At 43.0% G+C, this 25,236-nt stretch overlaps 3 protein-coding genes across 4 annotated transcripts; 1 reads left to right on the forward strand and 2 right to left on the reverse strand.

Moving 5' to 3' along the window:
- LOC6536068 (nucleolar complex protein 3 homolog) lies at positions 1-2,791 on the forward strand. The gene is made up of 4 exons (XM_002096642.3): positions 1-127; positions 180-1,792; positions 1,851-2,474; positions 2,535-2,791. Exons 1-4 carry the CDS (start codon positions 119-121, stop codon positions 2,755-2,757), a joined length of 2,469 nt encoding a protein of 822 aa, XP_002096678.2. The 5' UTR covers positions 1-118; the 3' UTR covers positions 2,758-2,791.
- Positions 2,792-3,014: 223 nt separating this feature from the next.
- Positions 3,015-5,352, reverse strand: LOC6536069. The gene is made up of 3 exons (XM_002096643.3): positions 5,213-5,352; positions 4,359-4,405; positions 3,015-4,306 (listed from the first exon to the last, which is right to left on the reverse strand). Exons 1-3 carry the CDS (start codon positions 5,253-5,255, stop codon positions 3,191-3,193), a joined length of 1,206 nt encoding a protein of 401 aa, XP_002096679.2. The 5' UTR covers positions 5,256-5,352; the 3' UTR covers positions 3,015-3,190.
- Positions 5,353-5,979: 627 nt separating this feature from the next.
- LOC6536070 (mucin-5AC) lies at positions 5,980-23,031 on the reverse strand. 2 transcript variants are annotated; one of them, XM_039375889.1, is made up of 6 exons: positions 22,939-23,031; positions 22,169-22,494; positions 11,462-11,506; positions 9,871-9,917; positions 9,541-9,807; positions 5,980-9,476 (listed from the first exon to the last, which is right to left on the reverse strand). In XM_039375889.1, exons 2-6 carry the CDS (start codon positions 22,188-22,190, stop codon positions 6,450-6,452), a joined length of 3,408 nt encoding a protein of 1,135 aa, XP_039231823.1. In that variant the 5' UTR covers positions 22,191-22,494; positions 22,939-23,031; the 3' UTR covers positions 5,980-6,449. The 2 variants fall into 2 exon arrangements, with proteins under 2 accessions (XP_039231823.1, XP_039231824.1); XM_039375890.2 differs by having other exon boundaries at positions 22,169-23,006.
- Between the last annotated feature and the right edge of the window lie 2,205 nt (positions 23,032-25,236).

Genomic DNA, 25,236 nt, shown 5'->3' on the forward strand with positions numbered 1-25,236 from the left:
ATAAGCAGCTGTTGCGCTCCGCTGACGAGTGGACAGTTCCGTTAGCTTCCCATGTGCTCGTCTCATATTAGAGTGAATAATTGTGAAAATTAACTAATTATCGACTGAAGCCGGTGCAATGGGAACTGTAAGTAAAAGGATCAAGTAAACGATGCACATTTTAAGGCAAATAATTTTAGAAAAAGGTCAAAATCAGCTCGGTGAAGCGGGCCGCTCACCTGAAGTCGAAAAAAACACCACTTTCGAAGCAGCAGCAACAAAAACAGAAGCAAAAGCGCGATCAACTGAAATCGAAACGCGAACAAGGCCAGAATATATTCTCCCAAAAGGCGAGAAAGCGTGACAACCTAGCACAGCGTAAGAAGCACAACAAATTGGCCTCCCTGGGCTTGGATCCGCTCGAGGAAGACGACGAGGATGGCGACGATGAGATGCTTGATAACGTTGCGGACATGCTGGATGGCGATGATCTCGCCCTGCTGCAGGCTAACAAACGCAAGCGAAAGGCCAAGGCGACCGGGGAGGAGGATCCCGACCAAGGTCAATCTATCGGCTTAGAAAAGGCCTACGCCTCTGACACGAAAAAAGAACAGGATGTGCAAAAGATAAAGCTGGATTTGCTGCCAATCAAGTCCAGAGATGGACAGATTATCACCCGTACCACAGAGGTGGATTACGTACCTAAGTCCAAGCTGAAAAAGAAAAATGAAGAAACACAGGACGATGATTCCGAGGAAGATGCTGATACGGAGTATGAGGACAGCGATGACGACGTGGTCAACGATGTCGAGGCCGCGTCCGCCGCTCCCGTCCAAAAACTTATTTCTACCACGGATCTACTCATTGCCCGGCAGCAGGAGATCGAGCGCCAGAAATATCGCATTGGAATCATTTGTTCCGGGTTGCTCGAAAAACCAGAGGACAAGATGCGCAACTTTCATGCCCTGTACGAACTCATGGACGAAATCAACCCAGCCAGCCGACAGGCTAACCTAATGGCCGTCAGAAAGCTGGCCATAATCTCTGTCACCGAGATATTTAAAGACATCTTGCCCGAGTATCGAGTGGGTCAGGTGGACACCAAGATGCAGACGCTTCGCAAGGCCACCCTGGATCGTGTAACCTTTGAAAACGCCTTGCTTCAACAGTTCAAAAAGTTCCTACAGAAACTGGAACAGATCACAGCGCAAGTGAACAGGCGAGGTGGCCTAAGGACGCCCCAGACTGTCAAGTTGGCCACAGTTGCAGTACAGTGCATGTGTGATTTGCTTGTGGCACATCCCTACTTTAACTACGTACAAAACATTGCCCAGCTCCTGGTGTATATGCTGAATTGTAATTATCCGGAGATGCGAACGGCGGTCAATCAGTGCTTCCGCACAGTCTTTTCCAACGACAAGCGGTTAGAAATGACTCTTTTTATAGTGCGACGCATCAACCACTTGATCAAAACAAAGCAAAACAATGTTCATGTGGAGTGCATTACCTGTCTTATGGGTCTTAAAATTAAGAACGTAAACTTAGATGCCGAGAAGGAGAACGAGCTAAAGCAAAAGAAGCTTGAGTCGCATCGTCAACGTTTACTAAGTTTGTCCAAGAAAGAGCGCAAAAGACGTAAGAAGCTCACCGAGGTTAACAGGGAACTAGAGGAAACCCGTGCTGAGGAAAACAAGCAAGCAAAGCATCAAAAGCTCACCGAGATTATAAAGATGGTTTTTACCATTTATTTCCGCGTGCTTAAAAACGATCCCACTTCCCGCGTGCTGAGCGCTATTTTAGAAGGATTGGCAGAGTAAGTGGTCATTGTAAATATCTTTCTTGGAATATTTAAAATAGAGTATGGTTTTTAGATTTGCACACGTCATTAATTTGGACTTTTTCTCTGATCTGATCGATGTGCTTAACCGCATTCTAGAGGACCAAGACGAGCTGGGCTATCGAGAGCGATTGCACTGTGTTCAGACCATATTTGTTATTCTTTCCGGCCAGGGTGAAGTGCTAAACATCGACCCCATCCGATTTTACCAGCACTTTTACCGAAATATGCTGGCGGTGCAGGCGGGCAAAAATCACGATGATTTCACCATAATTTTGCGAACTTTGGATGAGGTGCTGGTAAAGCGTCGTCGCAATATGAGTCAGCAGCGTCTAATGGCCTTCATGAAGCGCTTGCTTACTGGAAGTCTGCACCTGCTCCATAATGGCACCCTGGCCACGCTTGGCACCATAAAACAAACCTTTCAGCTCACTTCTGTGCTCGACAACCTATTGGATACGGACACTACGATAGGATCTGGTCGTTACGATCCCGAGCTGGACGATCCTGAGTACTGTAACGCAGCCAGCACAGCGCTTTACGAGCTTGCGCTTCTGGCACGTCACTATCATCCCACGGTGCGACGGATGGCTGTTCACATTGCTCATGGAGTGCCAGCATCGGGCGAGGGAGCTTTGCCCACGGAAATCGGCAAGCTGTATGTTGTTAGATGTCGACTACATATGTGATTATAACAAATATTGTTTTTTTTTTTCAGTACCTCCCACGAGCTGTTTACGCAATTCGACAGCACTCAGATGGCTTTTAACCCTACAATACCGCTGCCAAAAGCCGGTCAACCGAAGCTGAAAAGGGGCAAGCATTTGTATATCCGCTCGGACTTTAAGCAGTTGTGCGGCAAACTGCTGCAAAAAGGAAATGTTCCGCAAGCGAAGGATAAACAAACCTTAGAAATTGATTTCTTCAGTGCATTTCAATAAAGAATACGTTGAAGATAGTTAAGAAGAAGTATAATTATAGTTATTTTCATTGCATTTTAACAAAAGTTTGTTTCCAAGTATTAAACATTCGTCCAGATACGTACCCAGTTAAAGCAAGTGAATTGCCCAAAAAAGGTAGTATGATACCAGAATTTCTTTAGTCAGATCAAGATAATAATATGATGACGTTTAAGGTAATCGACAGAATTCTTGGTTAAAGTCGAAGGTCGCGAATTAGTTTACAATTTTCTTGAAGCTTGTTTTACATGCATGAAGCCTTCTCGGTAGTATATTTCAATTAATGGGGTTTTACAAGTTAATATGCTTGGAGCTCCTAACATTCTATATAGAGGCTAAGTCTAGAGTCACTAAGATTAGTGTCATATAACAGGGTACAAGTGCCGGGGGTTCGCCAGTATCTTTTATTTGGTACCTATGCGTTGGTGCCTCCTCGTTGCCGTTGTTGTCCAACACCAGCTGGCGGCAGGTACTCTCTATTTCCGCCCGACTGCTGTTGCCCGAACCCAGCCACCGAACTCTCGGGAAGAGCTCCGGCGGCAGTGGCCAGAAGACCGACAGCTGCTCCGGATGGTGGTAACCGATTAACTGCAGCGCTCGGGACAATGGCGGAGCGAAGGCCGGCTCCAGCGCCATAAGGACTTTGAGGCTGGGCGGTTGGGGTGGGCGTGGCTGAAGGATAGGACCCCCGTCCGGAGTTATATCCAGCGACCTGAGGCACTCCGGTGGCTCGAAGTGTTCCAGTCGTGGCCAGAGGTGCCCCGAAGGCAGTCGAGGTAGTAGCACCCGAACGGTAGGCATTGTTGGAATTCGATGATCCCAGATTGGAGCCACTTCTCTCAGAGTAATCATAGATATAGGCATTATTCGCATATAGACTGGGCGCCGAAACGCAGTCGTACTGGTTCCACCACACGCAGACTAATGTCTCCTGGCTAAACACTGTGCCATTGGGGCACAGGAAGGAGTAGGTCCGGTTGAGGGCGCAGATGTGGAACACCTGGCACTGGGTCTCTATGTCAGCATAATATCCTGGCAGAGGCTGTTGCGCACAGTCGAAATTGGTGCGCGGCACCTGGGCGTAAATAGGGTAATCTACTCCAGGAACACCCGGAATGGCCGAGTAGTCACCATCGGAATCGTTGTAGTCCCCGCTGTCTCCAGTTCCACTAGGAACCCGGATTGGAGAACCACTGGGAGTATTTCCATACTGTGAAGCCTGTGGTCCATAGGGTCCATTGCGAGATGATGGGGTAGATAATCCGCCAGATGAAGTTCTTCTCGGCGGGTTAACGGAGTTTGTTGCTCCGACAATGGCGGGGGCTCCAAAAGCAGTAGTAGCCTGTCCACTAGGCGTAAATCCAACAGCGGGTGAGGGGAATAACCCCGCCCCATATGCAGTGGTGGTTGGAGCAGGAGTAAGTGGTAGGGCTGGTGCTGTGGGATAAGGTACTGCTGTCAAGCGACCTCCAGCGGTGGCTCCTCCCACATTGGCTACCTCGGGACGACCATAATTGTACCCACTTTGAGCCTGAAAAAGGGGGGGATTACAGTTTAATAGGGAGAATATCCTTACAGCTTACCTGGACTTGCAACTGGGCTAATCCGCCACTCCAGAGCAGCACCAAAACTGAAATAAAGAGACGGGCCAACATTAACGCTTTCTAATCGTCCGTGGAATCTGGCGAAGATCTGCTCAAAGCTGTGGAACTGCCGACGCACCAAATGGAAATGAACGCCCTGGCAGCCATCGATGGCGATGGCAGCGAAGAGTTTCGCAGCCCATATTAAGGCCAAGTACGTCGCGATTCTGGGCGCTGATAGCATGGCTTAGACGGCTCTGCACTGCAATCTTTATTTATCAGCTTCCCACTCGTACGTCGGGGGCACAGTGGTCAAAAGCAAAGGCTATTGCATCTACAGACAATCGTGGCGTTTATCACAAGCACTCTAATTTAGCCATTCAAACTGGAAACAAATAGTTTCTTAGAGTAGTACCTTACATTTTTGCAAAAGTTTATAGTCCACAATAATTATTGCTGTTGTTTGATTCTTTTGGAAAGTTGTTTATAGGTTTCTTCACTTTGATAATTAATCTCAGACAAGGTTCTAATAATGGAATTGATATGTAATAGTTATATAAGATTTATTTGATATTTTAAATTTTGATCAACATCGATGTAAATGGCATCTCCGACACTATGCCAATTGCTGAAATAACGCACGGCAACATCAATTGGCTGGCAAGAATTGCGGCAGCCAGTGGGCCAAAGGCAAGACACATGCCTCGTAAATATGCAAGGCAGCAAAAAGTTGGACAGACAGACGCCCCTACAAAGGAAGTGCTAATGGTGATCGGACTGATCGCTCGTCACTGTTGAGTTACGCGGCGTAGTGGGTTGGGTGTGGGTCAGCGCCGTCTAGTTGGCCAACTCACCTGCCAAGACGCACGAACAGTGTTGCAGGGGTACTTGCATCATGCCACAGGAGATTCAAAGCTGACGAGCTTATCCTAGTCCGATATTCTGCTAGTCCTTTTCGCCCAGCGATTTGTGAGCTGTCCAAAACTTGAGAACCTACTGCGGGCAAGCTCAGAACGATCTTAGAAATATATACGAATTTGAAAGCGCGACTTGGATGCGGCATCTTTACAATATTTATGTGGCAGCTGCCTCAAAAACCAGCGACAGTTCGTCAGTTAGTGTGTGCTTGCGCTTTAGCAGATTTACGACTCTGGATTATCCATTGTTCGGGGGCTGCGGCCAGCTATCAGAATTCATATATCAGCGAGACCCTACATGACGTATACGTAATATAAGTTAGGTAAACGTTGATCAATTTAATATTATGGCCATTTCAAGTGCAATGTAATTCCAATCTGATTCTACTTGTCCTTGCGTGTGGGAAATTCGATTTTCTTGCAAATGCAGTCAGCAGCAATGGTAAAAATATTTAAATTTCGACTGATTGCATGATTGGTCTGACCTTACCAAAGATTTATATTAGAGCTGGAAAACGCAAAGCCAATGGATTTATGTCAAGGCGATCGAGGAGTCTCTGTTGGGCTCTTGGGATTACCCAAGCATACATATGGAGAGGCCAGCTAGTTACTGTCAGTAATAATGGTTTAATCAGTTAGCTAGCCAATAACCATCCATCCCCAATGTCAATACGCAATACGCCAAATCTTGTTGTTTACTTTTATATGTAGTTTATTAAGTTTAAATAAATATTTACAAACAGACAGCAAGACAAACAGATTGTTCAAATAGAGCGCTCCTACTGGATGCTGGATATAGAGTGTGTTCTCGTTCGTTAATACTAAGCAGTAAGAAACTAATTTAATACAACTCTCGATTAAACTTAAACGGAAACTGCTTGGCTAGGCATCAGGAACCACCAAGTCTATGCCTGTTTTGGCGTGGGAGTATTTCAGGGGTCTCATCATCGAGTATTTCGATTACATATTTACAAACTAATTGCTCAATTGCATTGGCTAAACGAAGTCGATTAACAAGTAACTGGTTCAGAATCAAAAATGTTATAGGACGTTTTAAATTAAAGAAATTCAAACTTTGAAATTCAAAATTGAAGTGGGGGGGAGTGGAGTTGACTAAAGTTAGGCATTAACTCGCAAGGTCTCGCAAGGTCTAGGAACCGCCACCGTCCTCGCTCTATCGCCTGCTGCTGAACTTGGACGCCAGCGAATATAATGACTTGAGCAGCTCCAAGGCCCTGCGGTCCGAGTTGACCTCCAGCAGAGGGGCCGTCGTCGTCGTGGTCTCCTCCAGATCCTCGACGCGTATTTCGAACTTGGTGGTCTCCTCGTAGCTGCCCGCCCCCAAACCTGTTGTGGTGGGCAGATCCGTGGTTGTCGTATAGCCAGGCGTGGTACTGGTGAAGTAGTCGGCTGCGGCGGCACCACCACGTCGGAATGTGGTCACTGGGATGCGGTTGGTGGTGGTCAACCTCTGCCGAGAGGTCTTACCTCCAGCAGGTGTCTTGCTATCAATATCGATAAGTGCGTTGAGCAGGTGCTTCCGGCTTCTCTCTAGCGCCTTGCCATTGTGGTCATCGCAGGTCTGGATGAGCAGCAGCAGCAAGCTTAGGACCTGGCGATCGTGCTCCGCTTTTGCCATCACGTTGCGTAGGTGCAGTGCCTCCTGTTCGTTGAGGCCGCCGAACAACTTGTTAGCAATCCTCTGCAGCCCACTACTGGAAGGCAGTGCATCCCTGGGAATGTCGTAGCTGCGGAAGATGTCCTCCCACTCGTAACGAGATGGTGTGGGTGTGGTTACCCTGTAGGCAAACGGTGATGCTGTTGTGGATGTGGACGTTGTGGTGCTGCTGGTGGAAGTTCTTTGCTCCTTCATCAGACCATCGTTGATGGTTAGGGGATCGAGGAAGTCCGTTTGCGACTTGAGTGCCCATGGATGCTCAGTGGGCTTGTGGGTTGTAACTAGCTTTTGAGGTCTAGCATCCTTGAGCAGATCGTTGCGAGACTTTACAAATGATTGCGTTTGCTGTTGCTGCAGAAACTCCTCGCCGGAATCCTGACTTGGCGGCGAAAGCTCTCCAGAGAATTCCAAGCCGCGATTCGTGCTACCTTCATACAGCTCAGTGGTGGTAGAGAAATCTGGAGCCAGAGTGGAATCGAATTTGTGGTTTATTTCCGCTGCAATGCTGTTCGGTGTGGGGGTGGTCGCGTCTGGCAATCCCTTGGTGGGCAGATAGTACTTGGCGGTTCCATCGCTGAAGAGCGACCGATCCGTTGTGGTCACGGGCTTAAAGTTGGGAGTTTTTGGTGGCTCCGTAGGGTGCGCTCGAGCAGCAAGTTCCGCACGAAAAGTAGCTGGGTTATCAAGATAGCTGGACAGAGCGTTGGAGAAGATTTGCGCGATCTTACGAGTCTCGGGCTTATCCGCCAGTGCTCCAATGGTGGAACCAGTGCTGCCAATCTGAGGGAACTGATCATGCCTTGGTCCCGCTTCGGATTGGGTTCCGTTTGCCTGATTAGAGAGTAATCCGGCACTAATATCCGACTCGCCAGCACCACGACCTTGAGCTGACTTCAGGCCAAAAAGATTGCTGTACTTCTTCACAGTAGTGTCACTCAGAAGACTCTTCTTGATGTCGTCCGCATTGTCACTAATGGCTGGAGGATTCTCCGAAGTGGTAAGTAGAGCAGTGGTGTCCGATGGCTTGATAGTTGGAAGTGGTGGTGGCTTCACGGATAGCTTGGTTTGAACATCGGTTTTGTCTACCTTCTCAGACTTGTCCTTTTTACTTAGGGAATTAATAGTTTCATTATGCTCTTGTGCAAAGTATTTGGCAAATGAAACGAGGGCATCCGGACCGGAGGAAGGTGGAATCTCCAAGCCAACTCTAGCGGGAGCTGCCGCCGCTGCATTTAACTCCACGTCCTCGAACTGATTTTTCAAGAGATTCATCGTTTTTAGCATATCCTGCACATTGCGGTAGACAGACTCTTCCTTCGCAGGATTGGGGGCGAACAACAGAACATCCTCTCCAGCTGCACCGCCGGTATTGTCTCTTGGCGACTTTCCACTCTTGGGCAGATAAGTTGGACCGCTACTAGCGGCCGAAGGTGACGGAGTAGTTGGCAAATAATCCCGACTCTCGGTGGACTTCGACGGAGATCGGAACTCGCCGGAACTGGCCACATCATAGTGATGGCGCATGCCAATGATAACTGGCTTGAACGTGCTGCCTAGTTCGATACTGGCACTAGCGGTGGGCTTGAGCTTTGGAGCCGTGGAGGATTCAATAAAAATACCAGAGCTGGAACTTCCGAATCTGTGGGGATTGGGTGTTGTGGCCACATGACCACCCTTGATATAGTTCAGTTTACCCTCGGTGCTCTTCGATTTGACCAAACTGGGCACAGTGGGGGTGTAGAATGGCGTGGATTTGCTGGGCTCTAGCCGACGCACGGTGGAATGACTTCCGGTAGAATAGTGAGCTGTGGTTTGTGGCACAGACCGGGTGGAATGAGCTTCAAAGAACTCGGGCTTTTCCTTGGATTGGCCGGGAGTTGGCTTCTCCCTCTCTTTGCTGTGTTCCTCACTACCACTGTAACGATGCTGTCCCCGCTGTCCATTTCGTGCTCTTTCAGTGGAGACTCCTCTTTCCTGGGAGGCAACTGGAGTCCTGTTACGAGCGGGTTTTAAGACCGTGATGTCTTCGTTACGATTTGGGCTGTTCTCCTTATTGGTTCTCCGCTTGCCGGAACCGCTAACAAATGAGGAGCTTTCCGCTGTTATCTGACTTTCGTGATCGTTGCTATTGTTATCGATGCTGGGGAGAACCTTTCGCTGCTTCTCGCCAGACACATCATCAAAGTCCACACTCTCCACTGAGGCGGGAACATCCTCCGTGGAATCGATACGCCTGTCGGGATTGGCTCGCGGTCCAGACCTTCCCTGCCCAGCAACTGGGATGACTTTGGGCTTTATGTTTAGCCCTCCACCCACGATATTAAAGCCCTGCACGGGAACAGAAGGACGCACGCGATGCACTCGCTGCTTGTTGAGGATCTCTGCACTCTCTGCGTAATAGCCCGAGGATCCCAGGCAGTTAACCTTGAACCACCAGTCGCAGGTGAGCTCGCTCTGCTGAAAGATCGTGCCATTAGGGCAGAGGAAAGAGATCTTACGGCCCTCCTCACAGATGTGAAAGACCTTGGGACAAGACAAGAAGTGTTAGTTAAGTTTTCTAATTATTCTAACATACTTATTATTTTACCTGACAATCGGTTTCCATATCTGCAAAGTAGCCGTTGCCATATGAACGGCAGCTGAACGAGGTCTTGGGAATTCGTGGATAGATGGGAAAGTCGATGCCCGGTCGCCCAACAACTCCTTGGTACACCTCGTAATCCACATCCTCATCAGAAGCACGTTTCTTCAAGTGGTGCTTGTGTTCGTTACAGTTCGTATGGGCCTCAAAGCGTTCCTCCTCGAATTGAGTAGCACCCGTTTGCTTGGCCAATATCCGAGCTGGAGTTCGATACTATAAAGCAAAAATGATGTATAATTATAATTATGTTTAGAATAGAATCTAAATTTTGCATACCTTTGATTCTGCGCTTGTGTGGCCCAGGAGTACCAGTACAATTATAGCTGCAATTCATTATAGTTTTATTATTATGTTGTTAACTTGCATGCTTTTTTGTATATATAAACATAACTTGATAAACAATAAACTTTCTATATCAAATAATATTTCGTAGAAACCCCCCAAATCATCAGCTCCTACTACACTTATATAAAATGATATCATGCTTATCTCAAAGCTGGAACGCACGATCTCATAATAATATGGAATTCTTTTATTGAAGCTTTTCGTGCTAAGGCAGCAATTATTTTCTTTATGAATAGATTTCTTTGGCCATTTTTCCCTGAATTCGCTAGCAGTGTTTAGCTAATCCGCTCTTCAGGTTTCGATACCTCTTCTTGATTAGAATGTCTTCTTGTTGGTGAGTTCACAGACCTTGACTTTTCCACTTAACTCAGATGGCAGACATTGCCAAATTACACAAGAGTTGACTACTGGGATTGGGTCTGGCTGGAAGTGACTGACCTCAGGCCCCCTCGAAATGCAAAATTAAAATTTTAAAGCATAAAAACAATTAAAGAAAGACACAAAAATAAAAAAGTCATGATCAACTGCGTCTTAAGTGCGGGCCGGCAGAGGAAGATGTCAGCCGCAGTGGCTTATTGAATAACCAAAATAGCCACCAGATTCAAGGCCCACTTTCTGCATAATCACAGCAATTAAGTGAATCATCGGAGAAGACCCTCTGAAAACTTGGTCGCTGGTGTTGCTGTTGTTATTGCTATTTCTGCCTTATTCAAATTAAACAATTGTCCATAATTTGTGCCCGCTGATTGGCAATCGGGCTCAAATTTGAACGGCCGCCTCATCAACCATACGCCACGTTGTACTTGTACGCGCATCAATTTCGGATCTGTCCGATCATTTCGATTGGGTTCGTGATCCTCGCAGCTGGATAGTGTGCCCCCTTAATTGAGAGGTGCTGTCGATGGGCGCGTAATTACTCAAATACCGAAAGGCCCAAAGAAGATTGCCGGCGATTGTTGGCCATTGTTGGTTTTATTCGGCCGCGAGATGAGCTGTCACTTATGCCCACTTGCCATCTGGGTCTCGGCCAACACGCCCGTCCTAATGAGCCGTTAATAATTGCTTTTCCCAGGCGCTCTGTCGACTTGGCCGATCCATTAATTCAAATCAAAGTCACATTTAATCTGAATCTGAATCCGAGTCTGAACTGTGTGTTGGAACCCCTTTTTGTCGCACGCCAAGTCAGCCTAATAACGCAAACGAAGACGCTTCACGAAAGCTGGCCAAGACAAAGAAGCATTAACGCAGTCTCGGCAGCTTTGCTGCCCACGCTTTGCGGCATACGCACATTCATCAACCACTAGCCGGCTATTTATGATGGGAAAATTATGAACTGACAAGGTCAAGGATGTTGTCAAATCTCAGAATGCTTTCATTTGCCGAAATATTTAAATGAACAATCAAATATTTTTATATAAATAAATTAAAAAATTTTGAAATTTTGAAATATACAAATCTAATAGGGATAAACATCTTTACACTTTAGAGATCAAACAGGCTATTTTAGACCTCTTGAACTTACCGCACAACAAGAGCTGCGTGCACCGCATTTTGTATTTGGAATTGCCTGAAAGAGGGAAGCAGAGATACAAATGTTTAGCTAGTTAACAAAATTATGAATATTTATTGCACAAGATCGTGGGAGATGCCAAAATATAAGTATGAAAGAAACGGCAAAATAATTATTGTCGAAAACACGTACACACAACAAGGCGCCTTATTGGGTAATAGAAATTATACGAAAACAACGGCACAAATAATAATAAATGTACTCTGCGCTTGCACAAATCGGCGGAGAAGATTTGTCAAAGTGCCGAAGAAAACAAACAAAGCGCAGAAGGCTCTCAGCGATTGCATAATCGGTAGACGCCCACAAACGCATGCAGAAATTTACGGCGGATCGTTAGATAGATCTGTTCGCCATATATACACAGTTATTTCTGAGGAGCAGAGAGTAAAATATGGCCAAGTGCCGTGTACCACAGGGTATGTGCGCAATAAATTATTACATTTCAGGCTGACCCAGCCAAAATCCGATTGCGCTCTGGGCTTCCGAGGAACAGATGTCAGGCGCCGGCCAGGATTTATTCAGTTAGTCTGCCAGTCATTCAGGCAGTCAGTCAGTCAGTCAGTCAGTTAGTCAGTTAGTGAGGCAGTCAGTCAGTTCCCAAAGACATTCACTTCGCTACGGGTATACGTTAGTGGTTTGCTTCCGTCAGCTCAATTTTTGCAGCTGTTGTCGCTGCTGTTCCCGTAGTTTCTGTAGTTTCTGTAGTGTTTGTAGTTTCTGCGTACTTTGCATAATTTTAGATAATGGTTTTAATTTGCACAACCGCAAACAATATCAAAACTGGGGGAGACACCAGCAAGAGCCAGAGAGATCAGCACTAAATCAATTGAATCACTTTCAATGGCCAAACGTCAGACAATAGATCTGTTTTCTTTACGTAATGCGGCCATATTCAATAACAATGCAAAATCGAACAGAATCTTGAAATTTCATTCAATGCGAACATAAATTTAAATTTAAATTAGCTGCAGTTGTTTAAGATTACGAAGATTCTGCTTTTGTGCTTTGTCTGCTGGATTCTTTGATTGCCGAAATTGCTTTTTGTATTTAAATTTCTTGATTGCCTTGGCGAGCTTCTCGGCGCCCAGTGGCTGTTTGCACAAAATATTCTCACACCTAAATTTAATTTCGTCAAAATAGCGTAATGTTTGTACACAAAATGAATTTGTTGCAGTAACATTACTTTGCTTGGCATTAAAATTTCATAAAATTTGTAAATTAAGTCGATTACCCAAGCGATCTGTTAAAGTTCAAGTCGTCTGCACAATTTTTATTTCAATTCACGATTCTCGATTTGCAATTACGCGAATCAAGAGTTTGTCATTGTCAAGGCTTAGCCAAATCGAATGAAATTGCCTTAAGTGGCGATTAGTTTGCGAAGGTCGAAACGGATTGGTTCACCCGAGAATTCATCTAATGGTCGTATTTATAAATTACTATTAATGAATTAGCTTCATCAATAAATTATATTTCTTGCCGCCACTTCCTCTCAACGGATTGATTGGATGATATCAATCAAGTCGTTTCAACAATAATTCATAAGAAAGCGGCGCAAGAAAATCAATCATCTAGGTGGCAAAAGTGTGCCTGGAAAGTGTTCAATGACAACAATGACAAATAAGGAAGTTTCGCCGGCAAATCATTATCATCGGTGCAACAAAAAATGTCAACGCGATGGTAAAAGCAGGTGTTGTGCCAACACAAAAAAAAATAGAGAGAAACAATAAAATAATAAGCTAGCGCCAGTTAACTACTTAAGGCTGAGGTTGCATTTTCCGCGCTTGCTGAGGGTCTCCGCAATCAAATTTTAGTTCCGCCTTCAACACATGCACGTCTCTCCGGGGAGACAGGGAGGTGGGCATGCGGATAGTTCAGGAGGGGACTTTAAGATGGATGCGCCAAGGATCGATGCATCCACCGATTGCCTGGGTCGCTTTCGCAGACCCAACTATGCTGCGGATTTTCGAGAGGCACACTCCTCGCATTGCAGCCAAATGTCTGTTAAATCGTTTTAACCTTTTTGTCAAGTTGCCGCTTAACCTTTACGGTTGCTGAGCTGACATGAAGGAAGCATTTGTTTTTTCCGCAGCTTTTGTTTTTTTTTTTGTTGTTTTTGCGCTTTTTGCCGCATTGTGTTGTGGCAAAGTGTTGAAACACAGAGCATAGAAACTAAGGCAACGCCAAGCTGCTGCTTCTCCTGCCTTTTTCCCGTCGACCACATGTCGTATACTTGTTATTTGAAGTTTTGACTTATTTGTTTTGGCTGTTCGCGCCGTTGGATTGCGGCGGCTTATCTACCCGGCTGCCCTGCACTGGCTCTTGTGTGGCCTTCTCCTTCAGCGATCATGAATAAATGGATTTTATTTTATATTATTTGAAACTCGTGTGCAAGCGAAGTTAAGGAAACATTTCACCTTTACCGATACTCATTATGAAACGGCTGACTCGCCTTGCCGGCCATTCCTGTTGGGAAAAATTGCATAAAGCCAGCGCATCTTCAATCGAAGACACCACGATTAACACAGCAGACTAAGGAAAATCTAAAACTTGATTGCCGCTTTTTGTTTGCGCAGCGCGATTGGGAGTGCCGTGCAGGTGTGGATGGATATGCTGGTCATTTGGCTAATGGTGGGAGAGAAATTGTCTGCCGACGCAAAAAGCCATTGGCATCCTTGGCGAATAAACCAGTGAGTCACGAACTTGAACGTTCTGGTAATTCCATAATTTATTTCTGAAAGTATACACACACTTGCTTCAACAGCACGTATTCCAGTTTCCTGCCTAAGTCATTTGTTTTTCGGTGTTAGTCTTTGAGTTCAGCAAATGTTATGCAAATTTCTAATAATTAATCACCGGAATGCTACCTACTAAATGCTATACATATATTCTGTCATACTGTTTAAACTAAGCCCGAAGCTGAATTAAAACCACCCCTAATTAAAATGTTAAACAGTTCAAATGGCTACGTATAGTTGTTTTGGCCTGAGCTTTTTAAAATGAACTGTGTGAACAATGTCATTATAAATGCACAAAAGTCTTAGCCGCGCAAAACACTTGGCTCTGACTGTGGTTCCCAGGCAAATATTTTGAAAGTGCTTTTGTGCATTTTGTTTATTTATTTAACAACAGATTTGGCAAGCATCATTTGTTGATATCTTTGTTGTTTCTAAATCTCTTTCGTGGTGGGTAATTAAAACCATATCTTATATTGGCACATCCGAGCTATGAAGATAATTTTTCGGGATGGCCCAAAATAAGCCCCATTGTGATGTGCCTTTTGAGGCTAGTTTTCCTTCCTCGCGTTTTCCTGACCCATAAATCATTCGAATGATGTGCGTTTTCATATTTGCATAAAGTTTCGTCGTGGTACAAACACTCGTAATTGGATAACCGAATAAATATTTTTCGCTGTCCGTTCAGGTACCTGCACCTCCGCTTTGAATGACATGTGCTCCGAAAAAAGATTCGGGACCTAAGCAGTTATACGTACACATATCAAAGTGATGTGCCCCAGCTCAAGTGAAAAATATATGACTTGATTTGAGTTTGAAATATTTTTTTTTGGGTAGACAATTCATCATTCACAGATCGCACGATGAATTTACGACACAACATGTACCCGGTGACATTTTGTTTGGCGAACAATTAATCACAAGCTATTTAGTTATACCCAAATCATCTGTGCACAAGGAACAATCGCTGAAAAAAACCCAAGTGTGAATGTGCGTCGGATAAGACATGTACATTTTGCAACAACCAGACTTTTTGTTGAGCATTTTTTAAAAGTCGTAGCCCCAGAGATACAAGATAGCCAACCGCCAACCAGACTAAGCTGCGTCTGAGGATGCTTCTGGCGCGATGCTGTTGCTGATGCAGATGCATTGACCTACGTGTCGCTGATGCACGCAGACATTAGCGTGGTAGCAATTATTGCCACTGATGTTGTTACTCTTGCGGCAACCTCACAGTTTTTGGGCCCCCAGTTCACCCAAAGGGGCTCTGCATCAGTTGCTTTTCATAGCCGCCAGAGTTCGACGTGCTAATAGATTTTAAGGTCGACTGCAATCATTTCGTCTGCCGCTGCTGCTGGCTGTAGGCTGCTTTTCCCCCCTCTGATACAATTTTCGGCCGCTTTTTGCCCAAAAATTCTTGTGCATTTCCGTACAGCGTTTTTGTGTGGGCCACTCATTTGCAATTTGCGCGGCTTTGGGGCGAGAATGAAGCGAAAAAAGAACAGAAATACCCTGGCGGTCGGAGGCACAGCAGAAGTCACTTTGACGCTTCGTGGCAGCCGCCTGTCAACCGCTTCACACTTGCCCCATTGAGGCAGAGTCGGAGCTTCGAGCGCATTCATGTGCCTAGGCTTAAAGGGAACTCAATTTGTTTGGGCCCAGCAAATTGCTGGCGATTTGTAAGGCAGCGAAAAACATTTAACGCCAAATGGGTAGATGATTTTTATATTTTTTTGTAGTGCTTCGGCTATTTACGTTGCGCCCCAGCAATTTTTCATGCAAGAGCTGCCGCGGGACTGGAAATGCCATCGGCATCGCTGATGTTAATACCTGGCCCATTTTGTGGTAATTTTCAAGCAGCCCCAAATGTTCAAGTGGGCAGTGTTTGATGCTACTTAATTATCGGTTAAAAATACATAGTTGTATTGTTTGTTCAGAAGTCTGCCAGATCATAAAAAGCTGTTGTAATAACGAAAGTACCGCTCACACTATGCTTAACTAGCATTATACCATTAAAGCCGTCAAGGTAGGTGCAGAGTTTCGGGTTACAACGCCATGACCCTTAGCCGGAAGCCATAGCTACTTAACGCGAATTCGGATCTCTCAGAACTTGAATCTTAATTTATTGCATATCAAATATCTTCTAGCCAATTAAATCTAGCTTTAATGGACAAACGGAGCAATATCGGTCTATTAAAAACTTTATTCTTGTCTTGTATTGTCATCATTTTAATGACTATTCTGGGCCATAAAAAATTTTTTCAATAAATGTCAACAAGATTTAGCAAGACTTTAGCAAAAAACTTGATTTCAAATTGAGTAAACAAGACTGATTCACAGACAGAACATCCCAATGCCGATAACTGTTAAATAAATGTGAACAACTGAATAAAATTTAAACGTCAGTTATTGAACCTTAAATTGAAATTCAAGAAGAAATTCAATTCAATTCAACAAGAGAGAAAGCTTTCTTGGAGTTCCCCGACTATCTGATACCCGTTCCTCAGCTAGTGGAAGTGCGAGGGAGATAAATACATATATTCTTTATATGGTCGGAAACGCTTACCCCTGTTACGTATTTTTCAACGAATATAGTATACCCTTTTACTCTACGAATAACGAATGTAATAGAAACCGGTTTGAAATCAACCACCTAATTTATTTTTGACTTCGAGATGATATTTCAAAACAAAAGAGAGTAATACAGTCGACTTTCCCAACTAGATGATACCTGTTACTTAGCTAGTGGAAGTGCGAAGGAGAAATTTCAATAGTGGCCAACAAATTTCAACATGGGTCAATAAACTTGCGCTGCGTCTATGTCTCTGGAGTCTGCATACCTAATCTTAACTTTCTAGCATTTATAGTTCCTGAGGTCTCGACGTTTATACAGACGGACAAACAGACGGACGGACAGACGGACGGACAGACAGACGGACATGGCCAAATCGACTCGGCTATTGATCATGTTCACGAATATACATATCTTATATGGTCGGAAACGCTTCCTTCTGCCTGCTAGATACTTATGAACGAATCTAGTATACCCTTTTACTTTAGGAGTAACGGGTACGAATATATACTTATTTATTGAACATGATTGCCCTTTGATTAAATTAATACTCCGACGTTACAGAAATCTGGTTGCAATTATAACTGCCAATTTCGATTTTGTGAAAGTATTACAAAAAAATATGTATTATGTACGCCTGAAGATGAACTGAGCGCAATCCGGTTCGGTACATCTATGTTGCCAATCTCCCAATTCCTTTAATGCCACCTTCAAGTCCGCAAAGTCGGTGTGTCATCGATTAAAGGCACACATGCGGAAATAAATCCCCGCCAGTGATTACATAGCAATAGAGTTGTCACCGAGAAGATATACAACTTTCTGTATAATGTGCTGAGTTTTCACTAAAAGCCGAAAATATCAAAAGATAACAATTGAAAAGGCCACCAAGCCAGTTCCAATTGCTATGAAGCAACCAACGGGACGCGAGCTGCCAAGCGCAATTTATGACAGCCTAGGCGGCATCGGCATCAGACACGCCGTCAACAATTGCAGCAGAAAACCAGTAGCACCAAACACCAACAACTAGCGAGCCAAGTCGAGCGGCAATTAATAAGTAATTGCTGTTGACGTCGTCGGTAGTTGCCACAACGGCAGCAGAAATTGTTGCACGTCGAATTCGTTCTTTTGTTCGGCTCGATTTGTAGATTACGCATATTTGGGTCAGCGTTTGTTATCAGAGCCCCATGTATTTATGTCACCTGGTTAAATAATCATCTCCTGACTTAATTACAGCCAGCAACAATGGCCAATTTTATATGAGCCAGTGAGGCCATGATGCTTTTTTTCCTCGTGCTTTTCCTCCTCCATTTGGCCTTTTTGTGATTGCTTCAACTTGCACCCATCTTCATGCAATCACATAGTGCACATGTGTGTTGGCCTACAGCAGCAGCAAGATGCGAATTAGTTGCTTATTGTTCGGAGTAATTGTTTCTTGTTTGCCTGATATCGCGTAAATGAAAGTCACTTTTGATTTTGGATTTTGTTATGATTTCGTTGTTCGTTTACAGTGTCAGTGGCGGAAAATGAAAAAGTTCAAGCGGAAATCACAAGGAAAATTATTTTTTTGTTTGGTTTATGGTCTGAAAATGTAATCCGAAGCCGCATTAACATGGGATTAGTTGATTGTTGAAAACACGATTCTTGAGTATTCCCTTCGAACTTACAGCAAAAGACTCAAGCAACGAACTTGACTTTGGCACGACAAACCAAATGCTTTTGTTGGCATTGCGTCTTCTTGCCATTTTCAAGCGCATGGCATTTTCAAGCGACCAGTTTTAAAAATATCAAGTGTTTTCCCCATGTTGTACTTGAGTAACAAAACATGATTATGACTGTTAAAAACTCTCGTCATTTTGTTGTCTTCTCTCACTCGATTGTGCTTGAAAATATCAAACGATATTAAGGGATCTGTTTCCATTTATTTGATTTATTGTATTGGTTTTTAATGGTAAGCATATAAGGTTAGCGTGTCTAATTGGCTGTCAGCTGTTGAAATTCAATCAGGGTTTGATATTTATACCAATTTGTGAGTGTTGCCTACTTCAGTAGTGTGTAGATTATGATTATTGACGCTGTATTCCTCTGTATATTTATTGGTAATGATAGAGGCACCGCCAAAGTACTTTTAATGGCGAAATACCAGTGGGAATTATTTTCGGCTATAAACGTATGGCCCGACGCCTTTGTGAGAACGGAACTTTTGCTTTTAGCCTTGTCCGACACCTCCCATTAGTGTCTTCATATTTTGTTTGCTTTTTAATGAATCAAAAGCAAACCAAAAACCTGTTCTTTAGTCGTAATCGCGAAGAATAAAATGGGCATCCTTAGCACGAGCCACATGATATCACTCGCTCAAATTAGATCCTGCCAAAGACGTAAATAAAGCACTGAAGTAATTCAAAGATTGTAGAATCAGGTTCTTAAGAAACTGTAAAATCTCGAATTAATTAGACAGGTATATAATCGTAGATTAAATAAAATATGCGTTAAAAGAAAGCGCAAAACTTGTTCTGCGGCTTTATGACTGGAAAAGCATTGCTCATTGTTTACCAAATGAATGATGAACATTCAAAAATAAGATTATTAGGTATTTAAGCGAAATAAAATAAGTTGTTATGCTCGCAAACAAATGTGATCTCATTTGTTAAGCTTCCAAAAGGTACTCAATGCAAAATAATAACATTTTTATTTTAAACTTACTCTTACTTATTCTCCATGCAGTTCAGCGTAGACCATGCTGACCAAAATGCCATTCAACTGACAGCCCTAAAATGGCCTAAACGTAGCATGTCAGGCCATGGAGGTCAGCATTTTGGTCTGACATTTAGCACCCCTCCTGAATGGCCATATATTTTAAGCTAAAAACGGCTATGGCTATATCTGGGCGGATGTTTTTCATTAAAGTCTGACGAACGCTACGCAATTCGCAACGCACGTGGTCTTCATGAACTGCTAGCATTTAGCCGTTGAAGAAATATGATAATCATATTTAATGTCGTGATGTAATTGAATGGTTTACGCATTCCGCTAAATAACTATTATTAGGGAAATGCTTGATTTTGATAAATTATAGCTATGTAAGATCTTGAGTTAAAGACATTATTTTATTTTAACACTTCACCAAAGTACCGTTGCAAAATTCACACAATTCATTTGAAAAGTTCAAGTTCGTTAGTTTTTCTTTTCTATTTGCCCACGAAAAAAACTTGACAAATGGGCTATTTATGGAGCACTCAAGTGCATTCGACTGACATTTTGCGAGTTTATAATAAAGATTAAAAAAGTGGCCTTATTGGTTAGGGTTTTTTATCTTTGAAGTTCGTTGTCAAAGTCTTTCAGTTTTTGTGGCAGCCAAAATAAGCCCATTAAATAAACATAGTAAAAACTAACAAGAAAATTACGAATCGTAATATACTTGAAGCTGCATAGAATACGTTGAAATCTTGATTTAGTAAAAGATAAAAATACAGAAATATACAAAACATGAACATTATTTACACTTCATTAATCACTAAAGACAGGCCGCAAAAACAGCATTAGCAAAGCATCTTTGAGCGGCAACCATTGTAAGGTTGCTTGTTTTGTCTACAAGGAATCGTTAAATACTTTTACTCGTATCTTTCAGATGCGGCTCATTGGCTTTTCAGCGATGCGCACGCAGCGCCAGTTCACGCATCAACACTTGAATAGGATACAGGCTACACGAATTCAGCTTGTAGAGAAAACGCTGCCCCAGTTGCTGTAGGGGAATCCTCGTATTCGGTATTGTTGCTTGAATGACTTTTTAATTTATTTGCCATTTCTTTTGCTTGCAACGTTAATGAGCAGACCAGACCAGAGCAGACCGGAGTTGTCCAGAGCAGACCAACTTGGCCAGACCAGGCTAGACCCCGGCTAAGACCCTAACAACAACACTCGCATTTTGAACTTTTATCTGGCCATCTGCAGACAACAACGGGCAAAATTATATTGTAGCATTTTGTTACATTTGAGGCAGCCGGCTTGGCTTGCTTTTCATTTTAGTTTTCGCCTGCCTTCGGCTCGTCTCCCCAGTCAACTTTAACCTCCTGCCACATAAAACAAAAGCAGACCTCCCCTATCTTCTCCCAGCCACCTCAATGTGTGTGGGTGTGTGGCTATGTGAAAGACGTTAAGTCACACATTTGGCCTAGATTTGTCTTTTCTCTTCGCCAGCCTTTCCTTTGTTCATTTGCGCCACGAGGCTGTACTGTAGAAGAAAATAAGAAACTGTGGCACCTCTTGACATTTTAAGCGCATTTCCCAATTCCTGCACTACTTTCTGGGGCCCTCTGGCCGAGTTGCTCACCCAGTAATCACAGGCTGCGCAGCAATTGGAATTATCTAACATAAAAATGTTGCAGCTGTGAATGGTGGTTTTTCTTTTGTCTATTTTTGACCCAGCCCCCTCCCAAGGGTTTGTTCTTAGCCGTGCAGCTACCGCTGCCGTTTATCCTTGAACTGCGTTCTCAGACCCGCCAGCATTATCATAGATTCGTTAATAACAATGCCAAGTCGAGTCAACAATTGCGGTTGCAAATTTTGCAACACTAAATTTATGCAGTAAAAATTAGAAAACCAACACAACCAACAAGAAATCAAATGCATGCCAGTGGTTTTGAGGCTTTTAATTGAGGTACTATTTATCTATCAAGCCAGCAATTTGCAAATTAATCATCAGCCGAAAGTCGCCTCGGGCATATTGCAGATTTAAGGAAATTGCTCGTCGTTTTGGCTAGAACCAATTAATTTTTACATTGATCAGTAATAATACAAGAAGCGACTCTTTAATATTCATGACTTTAAATCTTCACAACAGCCATTGGTTATTGGTTTTAATGGATTAATAAACGGCTACAGATGGAAGCAGATTCAAAAAAATATAATAAATATATAAATACTCATTCAGCATAGTAAAGAGCATATATAAATTACTTTCAGGCCTTGACAGTTAGTTGAATGTTGTATTCTTTTATTACTATTTCTTAAGGCGTAGTAAAGGTGCTAGTTACTTGAATAACTTATAAGAGCCATCATAAAGTGACCTCTCCATTATGCAGCCAACGCATTGAAACATTACCAACATCTTGGCATGCTGAATGTCCAAGAGTAGCAATAAAATTACGTGGAAAATGCATGCAATAAATCCTAGGAAAATAATGCTTAGTGAAAGGCAACAGGTGGCGCACACATAAGCGTTTTTGACCCATTCATGCGTACGAAATGCGTTTGGCATTTTGCTCGAGGCTTCTATCGAGCATTTTAGCTGTCGATCTGCCAAGCTATCGAAATTCTCATCTAGATATTTTCAGACTCAAGTATTCTGGGCTCACTCACCTTTAAGCGGCATCAACATCATTGGCAAAGCTCTGAATGTCAGTTTGTAAAACAGAAACACTCGAGTAAGTCAGGTTAAAAACTGTGGCAGCAACTCAATCTTCCACAGCTTCCTTTTTCGCTTTCAGTTTCGTGATTGAAGTAATATGGAGGTTTTGCCGTAAACTTATTTATGACAAAGTTTTCCGCTCTCCGACTGGATTATTCGTAGCTTTTTGTTGTCTCGGATTTCTTGTGAATATTACATAGATTGTTGCATATTATTCGTTATTGTTATGTATGTTGTCTCACTATGCTCGATTATTTGGTTTATTATTTGTTATGGGCTAGAGAGGGATCAGGTGGTAATGCACAGATATCACGATTCAGTTGAGGTTTTCGGTAGTAGCACAAAATCACTTCAAGCTATTCTTGTCTGCATTATGGCAATCTCAAGGAAAAAAGGTATCAGATTTGGGAAAAGTTCATATGCATGACATATGCATAACAAAACAAATTGGATATAAGTTTTTTATTTGCAGACTTAAGCTCGAAGTGATTTTTTTCTCTTGTTCGTGGGCTTATTCCTTTATGCTTGAAAACTTCACAATTGTTTCTAGAAATACAAGATCCTCTTTAAATATTATCAGATATTCACAAACGTCCTTTTACTCCAGTTTTAATCCTTTAAAATTAAAAAATCGATATCTAATATTTCAAAAGTTTGATGTTTCCGCACTAGAAGCACATTATATTTCTTAAATTAATCACATCAGATTGGTTGAAAATACAGTAAGAGCCAGAGCCAGACGAACAGAAGACGTCTTCACCCGTACGATATTCACATTTGAATGTTTCAATTGGCGGATGCGGCGTCCAACTTTAGTAGCTGAGCGGCCCGCAGACTCGAACTCTGTTTAGCGAAAACGCTCGCAAAGCCACCGCAAACACAGAAAAAGCAAAACCACTCGTCGTCGCCGAACCGGACGAACCTACCGCCTCCCGAAGATCGCTGCCACATCTTCCTCAATTCCCAAAGAAGCCCGAAGAGTGGCCTCAATCCAAAAGCAGCTGCAAAGCCAAACAAAAGCACAGTGTCTTTGCGACCGGTCGGTTCAGCGATCAGCTGATCGCCGCGATCTCGAGAGGGGCGTTGGAGACCGAAGAGAAGAGCACAAATCTTCGGGTGCCGAAGATGTTAACAGGGCCAGATCGGCGGAGAAAAGCTTAACATTTCTGCTCAGGCCATGTAAATGCTGTGTTCGTAGCTGCTATCTTAGGAATTTAATCAGCGCATCTTGAGTGTGAAATTTGTCTATAACGTGACTATTGTCTGCTTTATATTAAAGAGTGTGCTTTTGGCGAATATATGTTTTTAATTCTCGAGACAGAGCAAATGAACTTTAATTTAAGGCTCTACAATTTTGTATTACTAAAGGTGTTAAATAGTCAAAATTGATTAAAAACCTTTTTATTTTCCCTTTCAGTAAAACATTATAAAATGTTTCGAAGTTATGCGATGTGAAAACTTATATGGAAGCTTCAAAGGGTTTCTGTAAGCTAAATACACCTTTTAAAACATTTTGGGATATTTAATTAAGTTTTGTTTCCTTGTTCATGCTTCCACTCATATACATATGTATGTATATGCTTACAAACATATGCATACAAATCATTGCGTATACGTAATATTTGCAAGCTCTCTAATAATATGATTGCTAACAGGATTAGCCTCCCTTAAATTGTATTCCATAAATTGCAATCACTTTAAATAGATTTTCGTCAATCAGCAAGATGACAGTTTGAAAATCCATTAGCCTCTAATAAGCAAGGGGAAGCACTTCTAGGGCTTTCGGCCTGGGAGCAGGGAAGTGGGTCCGGAATGGGCTGGTGAATCGTTAGTGAAGAGTTGGTTGATGGCTCCTTCGCTCGTGGAGGGCATAACAAACAAAATCACAAGTTAAAGATTTGAAATGCTCACAGTGACGACTTTTTGACTTGAGGCGTTTCTTGGCATGTTTCTCGTCTTTTATTTTTTGGCCAGCCGCTAGACAATGGAATACAAGGGAGACAGCTGAAGAGTTGACAGTGGACAGTTTATATTATGATTTTGGGGCAGCGTCTTCGGGGCCCTCTAACTACCAACTCCCAACCAGGAGTTGCATAATATCGTTGTTTGATTTTTGCTGAATTTATCTGCGTCTCTGTGGTTCGGATGCGACGGATGCTTCCTTCTGCACACGAAGGCAGATGCAGATGCCGATTCATTGCGCCTGCGATTATGGATTCGGTGTAGCAAAAATGCTCAAATAATGGCAGCCGCAAATATTCCCACGAATCTCCAGCCATGAGGCTTCGAGCATGCAGCAGTAGCTATCCAGCATTGGATCACCGCCAATTGCTGACGGTTCATGTAAAATTAACATTGGATTCTATGCGAAATCAGAAGTGATGGTCGTAATCACCATCCAGTGGCGCTTCTGCTGCTTAACGTGACTTTAATGGCGAGTTGATTCTGACTCCTAACTGGTTAGTTCCTTTCATTAAAAGATATTGACAATGTTTTGTTCTTTGCCCCTTGCAAATGACATTGAGTCTGGAGATTTTCTCATTAATATTAGGAAAACGAGGTGCATGCCATGAAAATGAATTGCCTTGTAGATAACTAATAAACGATCTGAAAGCAATTAAGCCATAACCTGACGCACCAAATAAACCTTCGATTTTCCGGTTCATTGCAGGACTGGTTCTCAATAAAGTAGAATTAAGAATATTTTAATTAAAAACATTTCAAATAAATAACAAATATTACCCTGTGTTTAGTAAGAGCTGTTAATAACCAAATTATAAAGATTCATTTATTTATATAAATAAAGGACAATTCGATTGGCCATAAGAAGAGCACTTTGTATAAATCAAGGACTTAACCTTTTGCAGGAAAAATCAATCATTGCCACAACTAAATAAGTGTGTAACTCAAACAAGCAAATAAGAAGCCACACAATATACACAAATCTTAACACTCCCTTAATGAAATTGTGCACATTGAGCAACAACCTTAAAAGGTCGTTTTTGCATTCTGTTGAAAA

The sequence above is a fragment of the Drosophila yakuba genome, chromosome 3R (genome assembly GCF_016746365.2).
Source record: "Drosophila yakuba strain Tai18E2 chromosome 3R, Prin_Dyak_Tai18E2_2.1, whole genome shotgun sequence".
NCBI classification, from domain to species: Eukaryota; Metazoa; Arthropoda; class Insecta; order Diptera; family Drosophilidae; genus Drosophila; species Drosophila yakuba.

Bases quoted from the DNA above. Each gene is read 5' to 3' on its own strand.
- LOC6536068 (XM_002096642.3), top strand. The intron at 1,793-1,850 runs GTAAGTGGTCAT...TATGGTTTTTAG, and splicing joins ATTTTAGAAGGATTGGCAGA to ATTTGCACACGTCATTAATT. The intron at 2,475-2,534 runs GTATGTTGTTAG...TTTTTTTTTCAG, and splicing joins CCCACGGAAATCGGCAAGCT to TACCTCCCACGAGCTGTTTA.
- LOC6536069 (XM_002096643.3), bottom strand. From the start codon at position 5,255: ATGATGCAAGTACCCCTGCAACACTGTTCGTGCGTCTTGGCAG. The intron at 4,406-5,212 runs GTGAGTTGGCCA...TCTTTATTTCAG, and splicing joins CTGTTCGTGCGTCTTGGCAG to TTTTGGTGCTGCTCTGGAGT. The intron at 4,307-4,358 runs GTAAGCTGTAAG...CCCCTTTTTCAG, and splicing joins TAGCCCAGTTGCAAGTCCAG to GCTCAAAGTGGGTACAATTA.
- LOC6536070 (XM_039375889.1), bottom strand. From the start codon at position 22,190: ATGATGTTGATGCCGCTTAAAG. The intron at 9,918-11,461 runs GTAAGTTCAAGA...AATGAATTGCAG, and splicing joins CACGCAGCTCTTGTTGTGCG to CTATAATTGTACTGGTACTC. The intron at 9,808-9,870 runs GTATGCAAAATT...TTTGCTTTATAG, and splicing joins ACACAAGCGCAGAATCAAAG to TATCGAACTCCAGCTCGGAT.